The 21,111-nt window shown below is 37.6% G+C and overlaps 1 protein-coding gene across 2 annotated transcripts; it reads left to right on the top strand.

Moving 5' to 3' along the window:
* The first annotated feature begins 14,869 nt into the window (after window positions 1–14,869).
* MPZL2 (myelin protein zero like 2) lies at window positions 14,870–18,596 on the top strand. Of its 2 annotated transcripts, XM_074215165.1 has the most exons (6): window positions 14,870–15,283; window positions 15,558–15,596; window positions 16,505–16,671; window positions 16,895–17,105; window positions 17,779–17,930; window positions 18,422–18,596. In XM_074215165.1, the coding sequence occupies exons 1-5, from the start codon at window positions 15,229–15,231 to the stop codon at window positions 17,922–17,924; spliced, it is 618 nt and encodes a 205-aa protein (XP_074071266.1). In that variant the 5' UTR covers window positions 14,870–15,228; the 3' UTR covers window positions 17,925–17,930; window positions 18,422–18,596. The 2 variants fall into 2 exon arrangements, with proteins under 2 accessions (XP_074071266.1, XP_074071267.1); XM_074215166.1 differs by lacking the exon at window positions 15,558–15,596 and having other exon boundaries at window positions 14,877–15,283; window positions 17,779–18,473.
* The last annotated feature ends 2,515 nt before the right edge of the window (window positions 18,597–21,111 follow it).

Below are 21,111 nucleotides of genomic sequence, written 5' to 3'. Positions count from 1 at the left end.
TTTCAACCCCTCCCTTTAAGACCTTTATAGGGAAACCCATCGTTCCTGGTGAAAGCTCATCTGCCTTTCCTAAATCCCACTGGAGGAAATCATCCACATCTCACCATGAAGTGAACCTGAGGCTCTCTTGTTCTAATCCTCATTCTGGTTCCCATTCTTTTCCCATAACTTATAGCTGTCATCTCTGAGGGATTCAACATATTTTCCAATGAGAGACTTCTGGCTTGAAGATTTTCTTCTTTCTATTTATTTCTTAAATACAAGGGCATTTAGGACCCCCAGAAGCACAGTGTGCATGGGGTGCCCTCCCCCACCAGGGGCATTTTTCTTTGCATTCCTTTATCTGATCACAATCTACTGACTTTCTTTTTTTGTGCTTTTCAGTGCCAAACACTGCTCTTTGTCACACAATGACTTGCAATCCTGCAACTTTTCAGTTTTCTTCCATCATCCCTAAACCACACCTCCTCCTTTGACCCTTTGCAAAACCAGTTCAACTCTATGCTTGCTCTCCTCTTTTCTTGAGCTATCTCTATTTATTGAGCTCTTTCAGGTGAAGAGTACGTATAACAGCATCATAGCCCTTCATCTCTACCATAATGAAAAACTTTCCAATTTACAAGGAGGTTTGGGGATGATAAACTAGCAGAAAGAACATTGACGGATTTTACTGATGAGGAGAGTGATTTGCCCAAGGTCTTACTAGCAGAGATATCAGGTCTTCTGTGCTCTTACCACACTATACTACATTTCCTCTAGAAGGATAGTGCCTTCTGAAGAGACCTTGAAGTTTTCATAGCACTTTCTTCACCAACATGCTGGAAAGCTGAGAGTGATTACTATCTAACTGCTAGGAAAATAGATTGAAGTTTAGAAGTGAAGTGATTTAGTAACATAGCCTGTGAGTACTGGGGCAGGAACTCAGATCTTATGACTTCAAGGCAGGGGCTCTTTTTCTAGTGCTCTGCTGACTATCTTCTCCAGGTTATTTCTTTGGAAAGTAGATGTCTAGGTGTTCATTTTCCTTACCTATTTACTTGAGAAGGGAAGTAAAACTTAATCTTAAATCTCTAGGATTACTTTTAACTCTGAAATTCTTTGTTTCTGAGGTAGAAGTTCCGGAATGTTAGTTAAAAAAACAAAACCAAACCCTGTCATATTTCTTAGTAGTCACACTTTCTGTAGTTTACTAACTACAGTGACACTCAGAAGGAGCTTGACATTAGTATAAATTGAATACAAAGAAACCCAAATTACTTATATTTCTTCCCCAAGTCTCCCCTTCCCAGTAGTTGGACCCTAACACTTTAAGTTTATTAAAAACTTTCACTTTTCATCAAATATCTTTGCAGACTAAATTATATCCTGTTAGACTAGACACACCACTTGCTTCTCCACCTAGAAATACTTCAGAAATAACAAGTCCAACCTGCTTGTTCCCCTGCAGGAGCTTAGCAGCTAACCTCCCCACTCCTTACCATGTCTGTTGGCACTTAACAGATCTGTAATACCAAAGAAGGGTTGAGAATTGGCTTTAGCATCTCCTGGATTTCTGAATGGAATTGGGTTTGAGATGTGAAATGATTTTCAAATCTTTGTTAACAGAGGTTGAAGAAAAACCGTTCTTAATTTCTAACTTGAATAAGAAAAAGTAGGAAGTTTTAACTATTGTAGGAAAAACAAGTTAAAAAATAAGGAACTTTTTGAAAGGAAGGATGTTTACAGGTAGCCTGGGATCTCTTTTTCTGGAATTTTAGTTCAATTATCTAGGATTATTTAGATTTAGCATATATGGTTAGCTGAGAAATGGATAAAAACAATTTTTCAGAGAGCATTTCACCCTCCTAAGGATTCTCTTCTAGGACAAAAAAAGAATTTACCAACTTTTAAAGATCACTCTAGCTGGTTCTGTGATAACTTCTTTGAGAAGTAAGGGAAGGGTTAAACTGCAAGTCTCTTTGCTAGGCTGGTTAATGAGGGCAAGATGAAGTTGATCTATAATTAAGATAAACCCCGGGGCTTTACTGGAAAGATGTACTTGTTGAGGAGAGGCTTTAAAGAGAGAAATTTCCCTCCCACATTGCTTATCAACTCATTACAGTTTAATCCAAGTCCTAACCAGACTTGGATATTCCTGTCTTCCATGGAGCTAAAATGTGGGACCTATTAATTACTGGGTCTTCCCTCTGTTAATTATTTCTTATTTCTTTTGCATATAAATTGCTTTTTATATATTTGTTTGCATGTTGACTCCCCATTAGATTGTAAGCTCTTTGAAGACAGGAGTAATCTTTGCCAAATTAGACATTACTCTTTGAATGTTTCCTGTACTTTCCTGTATTCATACCCTTGTCCTGCAATTTCCTCCAAAGGTGATGTGTCTTCTCTTTCGCCACACAGCTTGCCACTTGCCAGTCCTTAAAGACCCAGTTCAAATGCCACTTCTTTTATGAAATCCCCATGGGGCAGTTTGGTGGTGAAGTAGATAGAGCACTGGCCCTGGAGTCAGGAGGACCTAAGTTCAAATCTGACCCTAGATGTGTGACCTTGGGCAAAGTCATTTAACCCTATTGCCTTGCAAAAAAAAAAAAGAAGAAGAAATCTCCCTTGATTGCCCAATCAATTATACCTCCCCAATGGAGGTATTATTTGTATGTCACTTAAGCAACTTACTATATTCTGTCTTAAAAATAATCATTTGAGAATTTGCTTTATTCTGCTAGGATGCCTTATTCATCACCGTGAAATGGGGATTACCAAGGAAGAGGACTGATGTGACCTCCTACATGGAAAGGGTTTGTGAGCCTGGTTCTAGAAAGGCATAATGATGTAGAGAAGTTCCCTATTCCCTAATCTGCATGAATAAATGAATAATGCATTTAACAGAAATTACTGTGCAATGAACCATTGTGCTAAGTGTTGGGGATATAAGTAGAAAAGTAAAACAATTCCTGCTTTCACAGAACCACATTCAAATAGAGACAATATGTATGGAAAGATTCAGCTACAATCAAATGGAGAAGATGCAGCAGCAAAACAGATGGTTTTATTTCTTCATAAAACTACTTCCACTGATAAAATAATGTAATTTTCTGATGTTGCTCCATTTGTCAACTCTAAAACCAATGACACCAAGAACTTTTTTTTTTTGGAGGGGTATTTAGTAGCTGTGACTCCAGAATCTTAGGAGTGAGTGCCAGTTAACATATCCAAAGGGACTTTTTCCCAGGATGAGGGGCGAAGGTGGTAAGTAGGAAGCAAGGCTTCTTCCAAGGATCCTGGATTGTTTTTATCAGGGTCTAAGGAGAGATTGTGGTCAAGAAGGTGGTAGTGGTTTGACTTGCCTGAAGCAAGTTGTCTCAGGGAGTCCAGCTTGTCTACTCTGTGGATGAAAGACACTTGAATTGGTTGAGATGGTTGACCCTTTTTAAACAGGAGTTGCTTCCTGGGATTAGGGTTATGAGGACTGGGCTGGAAGCAGGGCTGGTGATTTGGAAAGTGTCACTATAGGGCTCCTGTGCTTATTTGCCTGTTGGTTGCAGTTGGTCAGATGTTTCAGATGGCAATGAAGAAGATGCACTCCCTCTCTATGATTTCTTCCTTCAATAATAATTGCAGAGATTAGACTAGAAGTAGATCTGATAGTCTAGCACAGTGCTATCAATCAGTCAATCAATCAACATTTATTAAGCCCCTATTATGGGCCCTGTGATGAGAAGGTCTTGAGATGCAACAAATCTTCAGTAGTTGGTGACCACTGCTATTACTATTTCCAACTCTATTTCTCCCAAGGACTCCCTTCCTTGTCTAGTAGTCTGAGCCTACTCCATCATTAAACTCAACCAGAATTATAAGCATGTCCTCTTTTTGCACACTTATGATAAGGGTCTCCAGATCTTCATAAAATTTTGCTTTGACTTCATCAGTGTTCATCATGGAGGGAGCATAACATTGATGATGATGGTGGCTTGGTATTTTTCCTTCAAGTGGTAATCTCATTGTCATGAGCTTGTTCACTCTTTTTTGGTAGTTATTCAAGCTTGTTGACTTGATTAGCTTTTATTGCAAAATTTATCCCAGCTTCACAGTGTTACCCTCCTCTACAGCCACTCCAGGAAAATTTGTATCCAGCTCCGACTTCAGTAAACTGGCCTTTCTTTGCCAGCCTTGTTTCACTTAGGGCTGTTATTTGTAGATGATTCTTGCTGAGTTCTCTTGCAACAAGAGCTGTTTGTCTTTCAGGTTTTTGGATCTTGTGCTGTTTTTGAGTGTGTACAAATTCCATGCACTGATAGTGGAATCTTCTTTGAAGAAGTTTTGGTATTTTTTGGTGTGTGTTTCGACTACAAGGTAAGATCCCCTCTTATCATGGTAATCAGACCAGGACTGGATAAACAGACAATTTTTTTTAGGGTACCTTTTCTAGCTCTTTCCTCACACCAGGAGATGAAATGTACAATCCTTAAAAGGTTGTTCAGATACCCAGAGGGTTGACGAATTCCACTGCTGCTTCCAAAGAGAAGACCCTATGACCTGGACTGGGTTGGGACTACAACTCCCAGTGTATCTGCACCCATTGTTTTGTAGCCACAGTACTTTGAGATAGGAGTAAAATGGTATGTGTGATGTTTTTTGATTCATGTGCAAATTGGATTTAGGTGAGGTTGAGTTGCATGAAGTCATCCGTCTTACTCTCTCTCTTCCAGAGTTATTAAGGTTTAGGGTCCAGTCAGAGTCAAGACAATTGGTGATGGCTCTAGATGCAATGGATGATCTTGATATCTCTGATTTTTAACCAAATTCTAAGCTTGCTTCAACTGCCTTCATAGCCGTTGAAATGAATTGTCTCATCTGATCATTCCACCAGTGGAAAAATTCATATGCTTGGGGTAGACAACAACTCACAGTTGGGTTTAAGATTCCCTCAGTTACCCTCAACATGGTTTAGTCTGTTTACCAGGGTGTGGCTGAGGTGTGCATGCTTTAGTTTTTTGGAGCCACTGGTGAGAGGTGGTTCAAGGGGACATCAAAAGTGGAAAGCAGCCCTGATAAGGACTTGGCAGCCCTTACACCAGAGGTACTAGTCTTCCCTGAACACCCTCTACACCCCTGGGACAAATACTATATAGAAATGGCATGATATCTGACTCTTCTCTTCCCAGAAAGTGATATGGTATAGGGAAGAGCTCCCAGGGGGTGGAAGTGAACAGGAAAATGTTTGTTTTTCTGTTTCAGCTATATCTTTTTTTAAAAAAATTATTTATGGCAATGGGGCTAAGTGACTTGCCCAAGGTCACATGGCTAGGTAATTATTAAATGTCTGAGGTTGGATTTGAACTCAGGTTCTCCTGACTTCAGGGCCAGTACTCTATCCACTGTGTTACCTAGCTGCCCCTCAGCTATATCTTTACAATTAATATACCTTTGTAAAAAATTGATCTTAACTGGTTAAAAGGAACTAGAGCAGTTGTCACTGGCAGATAGTGTGGAGAGGGTCCCAGGGGAATAACCCAGAATGGGGATTCAAGTTAGCAGCAGTAGAGAAAGACACTCTTAACCCTTTAGGATTATTCCTAGAAGTCTGAGAAAGAACTATAGCTCACTTTGCTCTGGAAAAAAGAGTACAGAACTTTGTTATATTTGTATCCCCTGAAGCATCTGACAATGGACCTTATTACATGGTAGGAGTTCTGTAAATACTTAATTACTAAATGAAGTTTGTTAATACTAATAGCCCACCCTATATCAGATCACTTTCTGTCGGGGGGAAAGAGTAGGGAAGAGGAGAGAGAAAAATGTAAAACTCAAAATATTGCAAAAACAATGATTGATAAAAACTTCCTTTGCATGTAGTTGGAAAAACAAATAAAATATTTTTAAAAAGAGTTAGGAAGAAATAGGATCAAGTTAGATCTCTGGCACATAACCAAACATGTATTCCTGAGCAAATCACTGAACCTATCAGAAAGAGGGAACTTTATAAATCTATCAGTTGAAAAAAAAATCTATATTGATAGGTGTTCCTCAACAAAATTCTCTATACTGATGAACTTGGCAGACAAAATGCCCTGAAAAGTAAATTCATTGCAATTAGCCTAAAAAAATAGTAGCTCACTTTTATGTTATACTTCACAAATAATTTAGGAAATTGAAATTCACTGAAATTAATTTTTGTGTACTGCCATACAATTAATCAGTAATTGCCCTGTGATTTTATTTTGTTTTCTGTTATGAAGCACTTAATCAATGAAGAGAATTAATTTTTTTCCAGTTTTGAATTTTCTCCCTCCTCTCCTGAAAAGAAACAAAACTCATTACAAGTATGTAGTTATTTTAAAAAATCCTTACATTAGCTATGTTCAAAAAAGAAGAGAAAGAAAAAGAAGGAAGAAGAGGAGGAGGAGGAGGAAGGAAAGAAGGAAAGGAGGAAGAAGAAATAAAATAAAATATGCTTCAATTTGCACTGAGTCCATCATTTCTTTCTCTAGTATGCTTCATCATGAGTCATTTGGAATTGTGGTGGGTCATTGCATTGATCTGTTACTAAGTCTTTTAGTATTTTTGATTTACTCTTTACCTTTCTGATTACCTTTACAATATTGTTTTTCTGTGTAAATTGTTCTAGTTCTGCTCACTTCACTCTGTATCAGTTTGTACAAGTCTTTCCAGTTTTTCCTGAAACCACCCCTTTCATTATTTCCTATAGCACATTCGTATATCATAACTTGTTTTAGCCATTTCCCATTTGTTGGGTATTCCCCATTTTCCAATTCTTTCCTATTATAGAGAGCTGCTACAAATATTTTTGTACATATCATCCTTTTCTTCTTTATTTGATGCCTTTAGGGAATATACCTAGTAACAGTATTACTGGGTCAAAAGATATGCACAGTTTAATAGATTTTGAGGCACAGTCCCAAATTACTTTCCAGAATGGCTGAACCAGTTTACGATTTGAACAGCCCTTCTAGATTTGTGATCAATGATTTAAACATATATATTCTTACCCTAAGTCTCTCTCTATTCTACCATTTTTTTACCTCATTGAATGAACTCAAGTATTCCTGAAAACCATAAGTTTTCCACATAAAGGATTTGTTTGATAATACTAGCACTTTGAACCATCCTGTGGGGTCCCTATTGGTGAAAGCCATAATGTAGACTCCTTAAGCAGTAAAAAGCCATGAATAATGTGGGTTCCTAGCAAACATTTTTATTGGTGAAAATAACAATAATAATATTAAGTCAATGAAAACCATAAACAATGTAAACTTAATGTAAGCCAAAAGTAAGTATACTAACCAGAACATAACTGGGACATGACTAGCTCAGTTCAGAGCTTCATATGCCCAGGACTACAGTCCAAACAACACTGACAGGGCATGCAAGTGTCTGGGACCAGAACCCAGTGCTTAACAAAGTAAATCCCAAAATAACACTCATACTCTATAACTCCTTTCCCTTCATCTGATTTCTATAATTACCATTAGGTTTAGGGAAATCTTGGTTGGGATTTACATATGCTGTCTGACTGCCCTGATTTGAGTATTCCACTGCAATTATTAATGTTAATATAGTTCAAGGAAACAAGATGGCAGAGATAGGCCAGTAATACAGGTGTGTCTCTGTTTCTGTAGGCAACAAGATGGAGGGTTCCCCTGAGAAAGCTGCAAGATAGTAAAAAAGATAGTAAAGCCCCAAGATAGTAAAAAAAAGTCCTAAGATGGTGATTGTGGAAACCCTGGAGAGAAGTGGTGCCCACAGACATTGTTTTAATACACTGACAGAGAAAGTTCTGACCCAGAGTAAGACCAAGGAGGGCTAACCACCCCACTAAAATGACCAAGGATCAGAGCATGACCTTGCCACAAAGGCTTGGTTTGGAACTAAACTGAAGAGATGAGAAAGTCCAAGAAGAAATCAGCAGTCTACAAAAAATTATCCAGAGTTCCTCAAAAGGAGAAAATACTTACTATATGAACAAGCAGAGACTTAAAGGAAAAATAATTTTATAATAATTTAACTTTTTGAAAGTATGAGGGAAGCAGCCAGTAGAGAGACAGAGAGAGAGAGAGAGAGAGAGAGAGAGAGAGAGAGAGAGAGTTTAATGAAGTTGTCATCTGCAAGAGAAAAAGAGAAAATAGAGTCAAGGACACCTGTAATGAAGTTGACCTTGGCAAGGAGAAGAATCACCTTATTGTCAGAGGGCTGGAAAGAGAGGAAAGAATTGGGGATGATGTTAGGTGAGATGAAGAGAAGATGAGAAGAGGCAGGTCATGTCAAATGGCCTCAGTTTTCTCAATAAAGAAGAGAAATCTTCAGCTGAGAGAAAGAAGATCAGAGAAGCTGTGGGAGGTTTGAGGAGAAAGTGGTTTGGAAAAGCTTTTGTGGGGAGAAAGGGAATCATTTTGGGAAGAATGAAATGACTGGTAAATGATTCAATGAATAGTATGAAAAAAAAGAAAGGGTATTAGACTGGAAAAGTAAGGAAGTGCCAGTTTATGGAAGGTCTTGAATGCCAAGCTTTAAATTTTACTTGACATGCAAAAAGGTAACCATTGAAGGGTTCTGAAGAGGGGAATGATATTACTTTATAAGTTATTCATAAGCTTCTTTGATAATCTCTTCTCTCTAGGCTTCATTTATGTTGTTTGTTTGTTTATTTTTTAAACAGTACTTTACACTGGTTTTCCTCTAACCTCTCTGTCCATTCCTCAGCCTCCCTTGCTGGATCTTCATTCAGGTCACACCCACTAATAATAGATGTCCTCTAGGGCTGTGTCCTGGGCCATCTTCTCTTCTTCCTCTTGGGAGATCTTATGGTGGTCTCATCAATTTATATAGGTTCAACTTTTTGTTGGAGATTCTCAAATATTATTCTATCTTATCCTATCTCCTAACCTCCAGACTACCATTATCCCATAGGCATCTTAAACTCAACATGGCCAAGACTGAATTATCTTTCCCCCTAAACTTTCCTCTCTTCCTAACTTTTCTGTTGCTGTTGAGTATCCCATCCTTGATGCTCACTTTCTCTCAACTGTCAATTCCTGTTTATTTTACTTGCATAGAATCTTTTGTATATAGCCCCTTCTTTCCTCTGATAGTCCTACTACCCTAGTGTAGGTTCTCATTACCTCATGCCTGGACTATTGAAATTGCCTGTTGGTTGGTCTATTGGCCATAGGTCTTTCCCTATAGCAATATATCCTCTACTTGGATGCCAAAGTGATCTTCTGAAAGTACAGTATGGTTGTGTCAACCTCCAACTCAACAACCCCAGTGGCTTCCTTTGAACTCCAGGATCAAATACAAAATCCTCTTTTTTAGTGTTCAGAGTCCTCCATAATTTGATCCCTTAAACTATAGTCTTCTTATCCCTTACTTCCTCTTCCACCTGATACCCTTCATACCCTTCATTCCATGACCCTGACCTTCCAACTGTTCTTCAAATAAAATTCCCACTATATTCTGTTTTATATATATATATATATATATATATATATATATATATATATATATATATAATACCTTCTATAAGGTTGTATGTCATATATAGTTCTTTACATTAGACATTACTTTTTCCTTTTCTTCCTTGTATTCTTGGTGCTTTGGCCCATGGTAGGTGCTTAATTCATGCTTTTAAACTGACTGTCTCTTCTCAAACGCATTCCAGCACACTGCTTTCAAATTTTATTTAGACTTATTGCTTAGTCCTTAGAATCACAACTATTGGTCTACGTTGTCCTAACTTTAGAGTATAAATTCCTTTGGAGCAGAATCTGTGCATTCCTGGTCCTTGCACAGTCTCTTGCCCAAAGCATATTTTTAATAAATAAATTGAATTGAGTCATTGTTGGGAGGCTCTGGAGCCCCACTGTGCGACCGAACTTCAAATTTCATTTCTTCTTCAAGCTCAGCAGGTTGACAGACTCCTGCTGGGCCTCAGAAAGGAGAGGACCAGGATGCTGTCAGGACCACTCTTGTTAGTGGGAGGACCTGGGTGTGGTTCCAGAGCATGAACTCTGCTGAGGAATGGAAAAGGACTGGCAAGAGGCCCAGAGGACATCAGCTCCTTGGGGAGAGGATCCTGGACTCAGTTTTCTGACAACAGGCAGTTTGTTTTCTTTTTCCTGCCTGGTTCACCCCCTGCTGGCTTTTATTCCAGCTTCCCTGAGTTCTTTGATAACTCTACCTCTTTCATCAAATTTTTTAACTCACAAAAGAAATCAAAACTCCTAGCTCTACTGCTTCTTTCTCTAAAACTACATTTTAGTGAGGTTTAGAAAGCCAAGAAGATACAATTTCCTAAGCCCTGCCTTTTCCTAACCCTCTGGGACTAAATTCTCCTGACCTACTTACTAAAAAGGCTATCTTATCTTCAAATCATTACCTTTATCAAGTTCATTCCCACAAAGGAGGGTTTCTGAACTAGGATCTAAAAAACCCCTTTGTGGAATGGGAGGTGAAGCAACCTTCTCCATACTCAAGCAAAAAAAAAAAATATGTGTATATATACATACATATATATATATATGTATATATATATATATATATATAGGAGAAAGTAAAAATTTTCATGTAATTTATTCTTCTATTTGCCTCAATCCTAATAGCTCTCTGGAAGTTTTTTTTTTAAAGTGCTCCTTTTTTTGAAATGTCAGTTCCAGGTTTTCATACTTCCTTTCACTATAGTTCCTCTTCTATCTTTTCTTTCTTTCCTTCTCCCCTGTAGTTTTTCTTTACCTCTTTCTGGATCTTTTCCCATTTTTTTCTTTCATATTTTAAATTCTTATTGATCTGTTTCTTTCTCATTTTCATGATATAATTGTCTGTTTACTGTTTAGGTAGGATCACTATAGAATTTCTAGTTTATTAAGTCATCTGGAGAGTTGATAAACACAAGATTTTGATAAGAGATAGATCTCTAGACAAACTCACCTCTTAGCAGCCCAGTAATCTCTCTGGTCTTCCATTATTGTTTTTATTATGCTAACTCATTTACTTATTACAATGTTTCTGTCTCATTGACTTAAAAAAGTATTTATTGATTTTTTTTTATTCTTATAACACCATAATATCCCATGTATTTTTCTCTCTAATAGAATCTCTGATTCAAAGGGTATGGACATTTTAATACTTTATTTGCATAATTTCAAATTGTTTTCCAAAATGAATGTACCATTTCACAGTTCCACCATCAATATATTAATGTATGTATTTTCCTATTTATTGTTGCCCCTTTTGGGAGTCATTTTTGCCACTTTGCAGAATATGAAATGAAATCTCAGGGTTGTTTTGAGTTTCATTTTTTTTCATGTGATTGTGAATATTTTGCAGTTTTTTTGAGAACTCTTTGTTCATTGTTAATATATTTTGTTCATTATCTATTAGGGAATAGCTATTAGTGGGTATGTGTGTATGTACATAAATTTTATATAAAACTTGGATACTAAATCCTTATTAGAGAAATTTTATACAAAGATATTTTTCCCATTTGATCACTTCCTTTCTTATGCTAGATGTATTAATATTGTCCATGCAGAGGTTTTTTAGTTTCAAGTAATCAAAGTTAATGTTTTTTGCAGTTGCTTCTATCTCTTGTTTGATTAGGAATACATCTTTTACTCATGATTATGACAGGCATATGATCTGTTTTTCTTTCTTTTCATAGTATGATATTTAATATTAAGGTCCTATATCCATTTAGAATGTAATGTGATGTAAAGGTTAGGATAAACCTAATTTCTTCCAGAATACTTTCCAATTTTTCTAGTAATTCAGGTTTTCCACTTTGACAAATACTGGATTATTGATTTCTATTGTTTCTGAATCTCTTGTCTAGTCTATTTTATTAATCTATTTTTAATCAATATCATATAGTGCTTTATAATATAGTCTGGGGTCTAGAAATGCTAGTCTTCCATTGTCCTTATTTCTTTTCATCATTTTCCTTAATAATCTAGATTTTTTTCTAAATGAATTTTGTTATTATTTATCGAATTCTGTAGTATCCTCTTGGTATTTCATTTGAAATAGTATTAAAAATGTAAATTAATTTTGGCAGTATTTTGATTTTTATGATATTGTTTTGGTCCTTCTATGAGCACTGAATATCCTTCAGTTATTTAGTTTGCTTTCAAAATTTTTTAAGGAGTGCTTTTTTAATTGAATATATTTAAATTTTTTTACATTTTAATCATCAGATGTTTTATGTATTTTGTAATTATTTGGATTTTCTTTTTGATTATTGCTTCTTAAGACTGTTACTATTATTATATAGCTATATTATTGATTTTTGAGGATTTATTTTACAACTTGAAACTTTTCTAAAGTTATTTCAATTGGCATTCTTGTGGATTCCTTGATGGTTTCCAAGTAAATTGTCATCAGTAAACAGCCATAGTGTTATTCCCTGTTCACTTATTACTTTAATTCCTTTCCCTTGTCTTTATTGCTGTTGCTAACATTTTTCATATAATTTCAAATAACTGTGAGGAGAATCAGCACCCTTGCTTTACTCCTGTGTTTACTGAAAAAGTTTCTAGTGTATACCCATTGCATATGCTTTTTATGATACTTAAAATAAGTTTCTCTTTGCTTATTATATTTTGTAGGTTTTTTTAGCATAAAAGAATATTGTATTTTATTAATGTCTTTTGCTGCTTTTATTGAGAGAATCATGTGGTTTTGGATTTTAATATAATCATGCTGATGTATTCCTAATGTTGAAATAAATATATTTGCATCCCTATGATTCAGGTCCTTAATGAATTTTTAAAAATCTTTTGGATCTTGGTATCCTAGACCATGGAAACAGCTAAAGCTGTTTTATTGTTGGTGAATGGTTCCTATTTCAAAGACGTTTGAGTCTTGAGGATTGGAAAAAATGTCCAGGTGCATCTTGCTCTTTTGGTGAACTGGACTCTATATTGAGGCCTTTTGTTGTGCCCCATTCTCAGGTCAAGTTTTTTATGATATTGTTTGGAATCTTTGGGGTTCAGGTCACCTTTTTTTAATGTAATTATACCCATGATGATATTGTATATTTTCTTTTTTTCCTACCTTCACCGCTATTCCCAATCCCAGTTGAATCCCCCTAAATTTCTAGAAAGAATCCTGTTTATACTTCTAAACATTCTAGAGTCTTAGTAGAGGGCAGATGATATCCAGGTAGCTAAAATGTTATTATTACCCTCTTCTTTAAGATTGTGGTATCTAATTCAAATTGTAAGAAATTAAATGAATAAGAAACATTCTGCTTTTATGCTTCATACTGAGCTGAGGAAGATTTGGTTAGGAAGTAGTTCAAGTGTAGAAGTAGGGTTTTTAGAGAACTGTAAGCTCATGTGGCCTTTGGGTTGTATAATGGAAAAAGTGCCACATATGGAATCAAGAGTTGTGAGTTTGGCATTTACTGCCATTTACCCTCTTTGGGTCTCAGTTTTCTCATCAGTAAAATGAATAGATTGGACTCCCTCCCACAATTACCTTGTATTTATTTTGTATATACTTACATAGGTACATGTATATATTTATACAGGTATCCATCATTAGTATGTAAGTTCTGTGAGGGTAGGCATAGTTTCACTTTTATTTTTGTATACCACATGCTTGTGATTCCTTGGATGACAATAGGCATTTAATAAATGCATGGTCTTTATATCTTATGACATTATGAAAAAGGACTAGAAACCATATTAGGAAGATCATTGATGGAAATGGGGATGTTAGTTCTTTTTAATTCTGTGATTCTACAACCTTGATATTCCACAACCTCTGAAAATTGAGATCTTTTCTTGTGAATGTAATTTGATCTACAGATAGCTAGTGGTGAGGGCTTAGAGATCATGAAAGAGAATAAATAGGGAGATACATATCTAGAAATCAACTGAGATGCTAATTTGAGTCCTTGGGAGCTGATAAGATAACCAAATAAGGTAGCATAGTTGGAAAAAGAGGAGGGCTCAGGACCAAGTCTTTCAGACAATCACAGTAGGTATTTCCTAAAGATTTAGTAAAGGAAACTGTAGATCTGTCAGACAGCTAGGAGAACTGGAAAAGAGCAACCTTATGAAGTCTAAAAGAGAGTTAAGAGGGGAGGGGGACTGACAATGTGAAAGGCTGCTGAGAGTTAGAGAGGGTGGGAACTGAGAAAAGACCATTAGATCTGGCAATTAAGAGATCATCAGTAACTTTGGAGAGTAGCTCAGTTGAACAATGAGACTAGTAGCCAGACTACAATGTTTAGAATTGAAGAAGGTAGGAAGAGAGGTACATATAGACAGATTTCTCATGGAATTTTTCTGAGAAGGGGAGACATATGACATGATAGAAAACTGGGATGCTTGGATCAAGTGAGGATGAGAGAGACACGGTCAAGTTTATAGGTAGCAAGGAAGAATCTAGTAGGGAAAAATCTGAAAGTTAAAGAGAGTAAGGATTATAGTAGAGAATCTACTGAAGTTGGGAGGGGTAGGAACCAAGGATACCTATTTAGCGCTAGGTGAGTTTAGGTGGCCAGTAAAGCCTTATGACAAGTCTTATTTAAACTATGCAGTCAATATTTGGATTGGAGCTCATGCCCAAACTGGAAACATTTTGAATTTGAGGAACCCCTCATCTAGCTCAAATAATAGTCTAATGCGGGGGGGTGGGGGGGTGGGGGGGGGGGTGGTTACAATTGGTAATTAGCCCTAGGCAGTGTTATGCTGTCTATGCTTTGGGAAATGGAATAACTGAAAGGTAGTGTTCAGGAAATTATTTCAACATTTGCTTCCAAGGCACACCCAAAACCTGTTTTAAATAGTGTGAACTATTAAACAAGAAAGGTTGGAATAGATTTCCCTTTACTTGGCTCCCCTTTACTTGACTCCACCTCTATTTCCGAGGCTTTCCAGGGGCCAGATTATACGAAAAATCTAAGAGAGGATCAGCAAAACTTGGGTCCTTTAAGCAGGCAGCCTTAGAGAGGGAGGGAGGAAGAGGGAAGTGTTTGGGAGGCCCCACCTTTCATTCCTGCAGAGTGAACGGAGAGAACTAGTCTGAGTCAGAAGAACCAAAGCTCAGATTCCCAGAGGTGAAGAGGATCTTCAAGAATTTTCTCAGCAGTCAGATTCCACTCTTTTGGACACAGGGCTCCTCTCTTACCCTTGGTGAAACCTCTGAAGGGTCTGGATTCCCTCTGTCTGCCCTTTGCCGAATCGGGGTGAGGGCTGGATTTCCCTGATGTATGGCAAGAGCCCGTCATGTGCTGCGCTTCTCTTTTACATACAACTCACAGGTAAGGATCATGTGAACTTTTCTGTCTGTCTTCCTCCTATACCATCTTCCTGCTACAGTTAGTTGGTGAGTTTAAGACGTCCTGGGAATTTATGTTAGTGAGGTTGCACCAGTTTTCTTTGGTTTGACTCCATTGAAATCCAAATTAGTGGGCTGTTTTTTGGGAACTGCTTTTGGACAAACAGGTTTAGGTGTGTTCAGTTGCCAGTGATTCAGATACACTGAATGCTTTCTGATCTCAAGTTACACATTATTTTCTTCTTGACCATTATCAGGCTGCAGCTCCAGGCAGGATTTGGCTCAGTATATTGCAGGTAAATATGTCACTGATTTTGTGTGGGACTAAATCTACTGCACTTAGAAAAGTTACAGGCACATGAAGCAGTGTGGTTTTGAATTTGTGTTTGTGTGTCCATATTCCTGAGAGGCACATGAGAAGCGGTAGCATAAGTAGAAGGAGGTGGATTTAAAGTCAAAGGAAATGGATTTGAATCCCACTTTCACTATTTGCTTCCTATATGTTTTGGGACAAACTCCTTTGACTTTCTGGGCTTCAATTTCCTTACCTGAAAAATGACTACAGTAGATTAGATGCTATCTAAGATACCTTTCTGCTCTAGATTCTGTGACGGCAGAAATAATGCTAGGCAAAATATCCTAGAGCTTAGCAGCTTTGAGCAAATATATTTTAGGACACTTTAATGTTTATTTAATGAACTCCTATAGTGTGTTAGGAACTATATAGCATTAATGAATGTGACAGAGTTCCTTGCTTGTGAAGGCAATTTCAAAGAAATTCAAAACAAATGTTATGCCCCTTATAATTAGTTATGTTCTGTCTTGCTTTTATTCTACAACAATTCTGATTAGATAAATTTTTACCCCATGAGAAGTGAGCATGCCAGGCTGCTTCATTGCAATGTGTGGCTTTAGCTGTTTTTTTTTTTTTTTAACTCAGTAAACTTCTCACAGGATATAGAAGTGTCCTGAATTCTAGGAATGTAAATAGCTTTAAGTTTGGGTAAAGGGATACTTCTGTTTAGTTGCTTGGCCTATCTGGGATGTTTTGATGGGAGCACTTCAGAATTCCACAAAGATCCCCTTACAGGAATGGGAGACACTTTGTAGAGCACCAGATCACTATTAGCAGAACCTTGTGGGGGCTGGACATAGGTAGGCAGTAACCCCCCACAATACATCTTTTTCTTGATCTTTCTCCTAGTTGTTCAATACACAGAAGCTGTGGAAGTTTACACTTCCCGAGTAGTTGAAGCTGTTAATGGGACAGATGTTCGTCTAAAATGCACCTTTTCCAGTTTCTCTCCTGTGGGTAATGCCCTAACAGTCACCTGGAACTTCCGGCCCCGAGATGGGGGCCCTGAGGAGTTTGTAAGTACAGTATCATCATTTTCCAGAGGTTCTGGGTGGGATAATTTATGGCAATCTTCTGACATTGCTCTTGGAGACAAGGGAGAGAGAAAGCTTGCAGGAAAGCAGACTGAGCAGAAGAGAAGACAGGTACAAGAAAATTTAATAGTTTCTTACAGGACATTGGCAGAATAGATGAAGTACTGACTGGACTGAAAATACTGCTCTGCTATTCATTCTCCAGGTGTTTTACTTCCATGAACAGCCCTATCCACCAAATACTGGACATTTTAAGAACCGGGTGGTCTGGGATGGAAACATCAACCGGAATGATGTCTCCATCATGATCTGGAGACTGCAGTTTAATGACAATGGGACGTTCACCTGCCAGGTGAAGAATCCACCGGATGTTGATGGCTTGATAGGGGAGATTCGACTCAGTGTTGTACAGACAGGTAGGTCACCCAGAGGAGAGTGTTCAGAGGGAGTGGAAAGCTTTTGGAAGAGAGAGGATTCATCTTCTAGGATGATTGCTAAAAATACTGGGGGTGGGATAGGGTTTATTTTATAGAAGGGGTGGTAAACAAAATTAAGAATTCTAAGAAGATAAATACTTTGGCTTGGAAATATAGATGAGGCAAAAGAAATAAGGTAAATTGTTATAAAAAAAGTTGAGGTGAAGGGAAGTATAAGGAGAGAAAAGAACTATATAATTTACATTTTCATGGGGGGAACAGAGGACAAGTCATGCTTAATAATGATGATATAGAGAGCAATGAGGTCTGAGAAGAGGTGATATTTCTTCCCTTCATACCAAAACTAGTTTAAAATTGTCCCCCCCCCCAAAGGTCAGTCAGATGATAGAAAATCAAGGTAAGATATGGGAAGAGAGAAGAACTGAGGGAAGGGATGGTTATATATTTATTTGATGAAATTAGTAATATCCTCCATAGTCATATAACCAGTGACTCTTTTCTATTGTTCCTGAAAGTCTAACTCAAGGATAAGTACATTTTACATGTAAAGTGGGGGGGGGGATTTATTATGTTGAAAATACAATTCTCCATATCTTAGAGAATTATTCTGATCTATAGTCTTAATATATCCTTTTTTTTTCCCTTTGTGCAGCACGTTTCTCTGAGATCTATTTCCTGGCTCTGGCCATTGGCTCTGCTTGTGCACTGATGGTTTTAATAGTAATTGTGGTGGTCCTTTGCCAGCACTCCCGGAAAAGACGATATAGAAGTCACGTGGCAGTCGAAACAGTATCATAAGATGGGGTACTCGTGTGAAAACTTCTAATACTCTCTCATAGTGACTCTCATAATATTGACCATAAAGGTGTACCTTATTTATTCAAATAAAGTGAAATTCATTAAAAAACACAAGAAAACAAAGCAACCTTATATTTAAATAAAACAAAGATTTTGCTTTAGAAGCTGAAATGACCTGAATTGGGGGGTACTCCTCAATCAAAACTATGTATTCATAAAACAGAAAGTAAATGATTGTTCAGTCTAATTGGAAAATAAAATGTAGTAATTGGTCTTGACCCAGCAAATGTATGTTTCTAAAGTTGAGAGAAGAAAGTAATTTTTAAACATTTTCCTTTCATATGAGAATGACAGCATGAATCAAATGTAAAATGTTTCCTACTGTACTGTATTATACTGTGTCACTCCTCAGTGCATGGTATTGATATGCTTTTAATTTATGTTAGTAGACAGAAGCAAATATATTTTTTCACTTTAGTTTTTGCTTTGTATCTCAGGTAACTGAGAGTTCCCAAGAACAAGAAGCTCTAAGATGCTGGGATTAATGGAAAATTTTCTTCGGCTATTCCAGTACTGACCTACTTGAACCAACTCTGCTAATTCACTTCTATCTTGACATGCTGCAATAACTCCTTATGAGCCAGTGCAGGACTCTTGTTTAGCAAACACTGCCAGAATGTTCTTATTTTCCCTCTGCTAAGGTTTTAGTCAAGTTAAAAATTCAATGCCATCAAGCAGGATGAAAATGAATTTTTCCTCAAAATTTCTTTCTGAACACCATGAGAAGCAATTCTTGATATTAAATCTGATATGTAGGTTCTCTTTCCTTCTGATGCCCCCAATCAAAAGGTGAGATAAATCTCAGTTATTTCTATGTTTTACCAGAAGTCATTTGAAACTTCTAATTTTTGTTTTGAAGAGAATAATGACTGAGCAATTGCTGATTGATCAATTTTGTCTAATTTTGCATCTCTAATATGCAAATCAAACAAAGCTCATCTTGAGGCTAGACTCATTAAGCAAGTTCCCACTGGGATTCAGAAGATGATCTTTACAACTCTGGGAATTATGAGATAGAAGATTGTAAAGAGGACCCAAAATTGGTGATGAAATTTTTATATTTCAGCTCTGAAAAAGTAGGAACATTGCTGGAGTAAAAGAACATTGTTTTCATTTAATATTGTTTTTGAGGGTGGGGTAAAAGGGAATTTTAAATCTAGGTTAGCCCATCACTTGTTTAAAACAAACGTTGTAAGTGAACTTCAGAAAGAAAAGCATCTTTTTAAAAATGTCTAATTTTCTGTTTTCTCTCACCTCTCAGCCATAGCAACATTTAAGGTGTAGACATCACATGGAAACTTAAACACAAAAGTGGACTATTCAGTTTCATGTCTTCTTTAGTAAGCAGATTGGTGAATACATTTGTTTTAACAAATGAAATTGGTCCAGGGAGACTATATTTTCTGGAATTTACAAATGTGCTTCATCAAACTGTAATTAAAGACAGCTGAGCCTTGATTTTGACACTTAATCAACAATCTGCCTTCTTCACAGGATAGTAGTCCAAAAGTGAAGTTTTTAGTTCCCTAATTTTTATACCAGATTTTTGGGTATAAGTTTCTATTACTTTTAAATCACATTTCATTTAAAAATATCTATAAACACTATTAGATAAATTATTTCAGATAGATAGTCTGGATAGTGTTTTGTAGTTTTTAAAAAAATAACACCTTAAATTTGGATTCCAGAAAAACTTGTAGTTTGCTTGTATCTTGGCTGAAATATACTTGGAGAAAATTTTACTTGCTATTTGTTTATCTATCCTAATGGGCCCTTTTGTATTGTAATTTATTTTTTATTAAGGTATGAAAACTCATGTGAATAAATACCACCTTTAGTAATAAAACATTTTTCCTTTATTATTTGCATACACAAAAATAAAAAAGCTTAAAAAAAGCATTTAAGTCAGAAATCAGACAGGGGTGGGAGAAAATGAAGCTTTTAAGTGACATGAAAAAGCAGTCAGGATAAATCATTCATTGGAGGTGGTGAATAATCTTGAATTCTGCTCTGATCTGTGCTGACTACCAGAACAATAACACCTAGCTTCTTCTTGACTGCTTGAGGTTAAGGTAGTAATATTTCGTCTGTTCTTTTTCAATATTTTAAAATTTTTCCCAAAAGCATCGGCAAAGTTACTAGTTCCTAGGTGATGAATAAACTAGGCTTGAATTCCACTCTGATCTTTGCTGCCTACCAGAACAATAATACTTAGCTTCTTCTTGACTGCTTGAGGTTAAGGTAGTAAGTAATATTTCGTCTGTTCTTTTTCAATATTTTAAAATTTTTCCCAAAAGCATCGGCAAAGTTGCTAGTTCCTAGGGCTCTGGTGAAGTAGAGTAAATGGTTAAATAGGAAGCTTCTTAAAGCTTAAGGGATATACTGGGGAAAAAGCCCTGTTTCAATGCTGGTTTTGTCTCTTACTAGCTACAAGACTAGGAAGTCATTTCTCTGACTCTCAGTTTCTTCCAACGTAAAATGGGGGAGCTGGCCTAGATAGTATCAGAAGCCCCAGCTTTAACGTTCTGTTCTCTAGATGCTAAAACATATTTTTGGCTTCATCTTATTCTCATCAAATACTCTCATGATCTAGTATTGAAATCAATGCGAATCTGAAGGGTGCTGGACAGGAGACTCACTTCTGTCCCCATCTCCCCCCGCTGTCAAGCCCATGGGTCCTCTGAAGCCGGTCAAGCCGCCGGCCGCCCTGTCGCCGCAGGGCACGGCAGATCCCACCCTGCTTTCTCTTTCCGGATGGCACTGCGCCGGGGGCGCGCTCTTCCCGAGCCCGGCTCGCCTGCGGCGCCGGCGCACCCTCTCCCTCGGGGCCGAGGCCGCAGCGCTCTCGGCCCCCTCCCACCTGGGCCCGACGCGCTAGGTCAGTCCCACAGGTAAGCGCGGGTTCCCGGACTAAGCTCCGCCTGGGGCCACCCCGCCCATCTAGAAAGGCCCCGCCCGGCTCGGGCCCGGGAGCGCCGGACTCCCTTTCCGCGGCTTCGTTCCCGCTGCTGGACGGAGAACTGGCTCCTTTTAGAAGCCCAGGTGAGCCAGGCCTCAACGCGTCGCTATGACAACCGCCAGCGGCCAGCCGGGTCTCCGCCGGTGCCCGCCCTTCCGACGCGTCATT

This window comes from Macrotis lagotis, chromosome 1, assembly GCF_037893015.1.
Source record: "Macrotis lagotis isolate mMagLag1 chromosome 1, bilby.v1.9.chrom.fasta, whole genome shotgun sequence".
In the NCBI taxonomy this organism is placed as follows: domain Eukaryota; kingdom Metazoa; phylum Chordata; class Mammalia; order Peramelemorphia; family Peramelidae; genus Macrotis; species Macrotis lagotis.
This window is presented reverse-complemented; position numbering and strand designations above follow the sequence as displayed.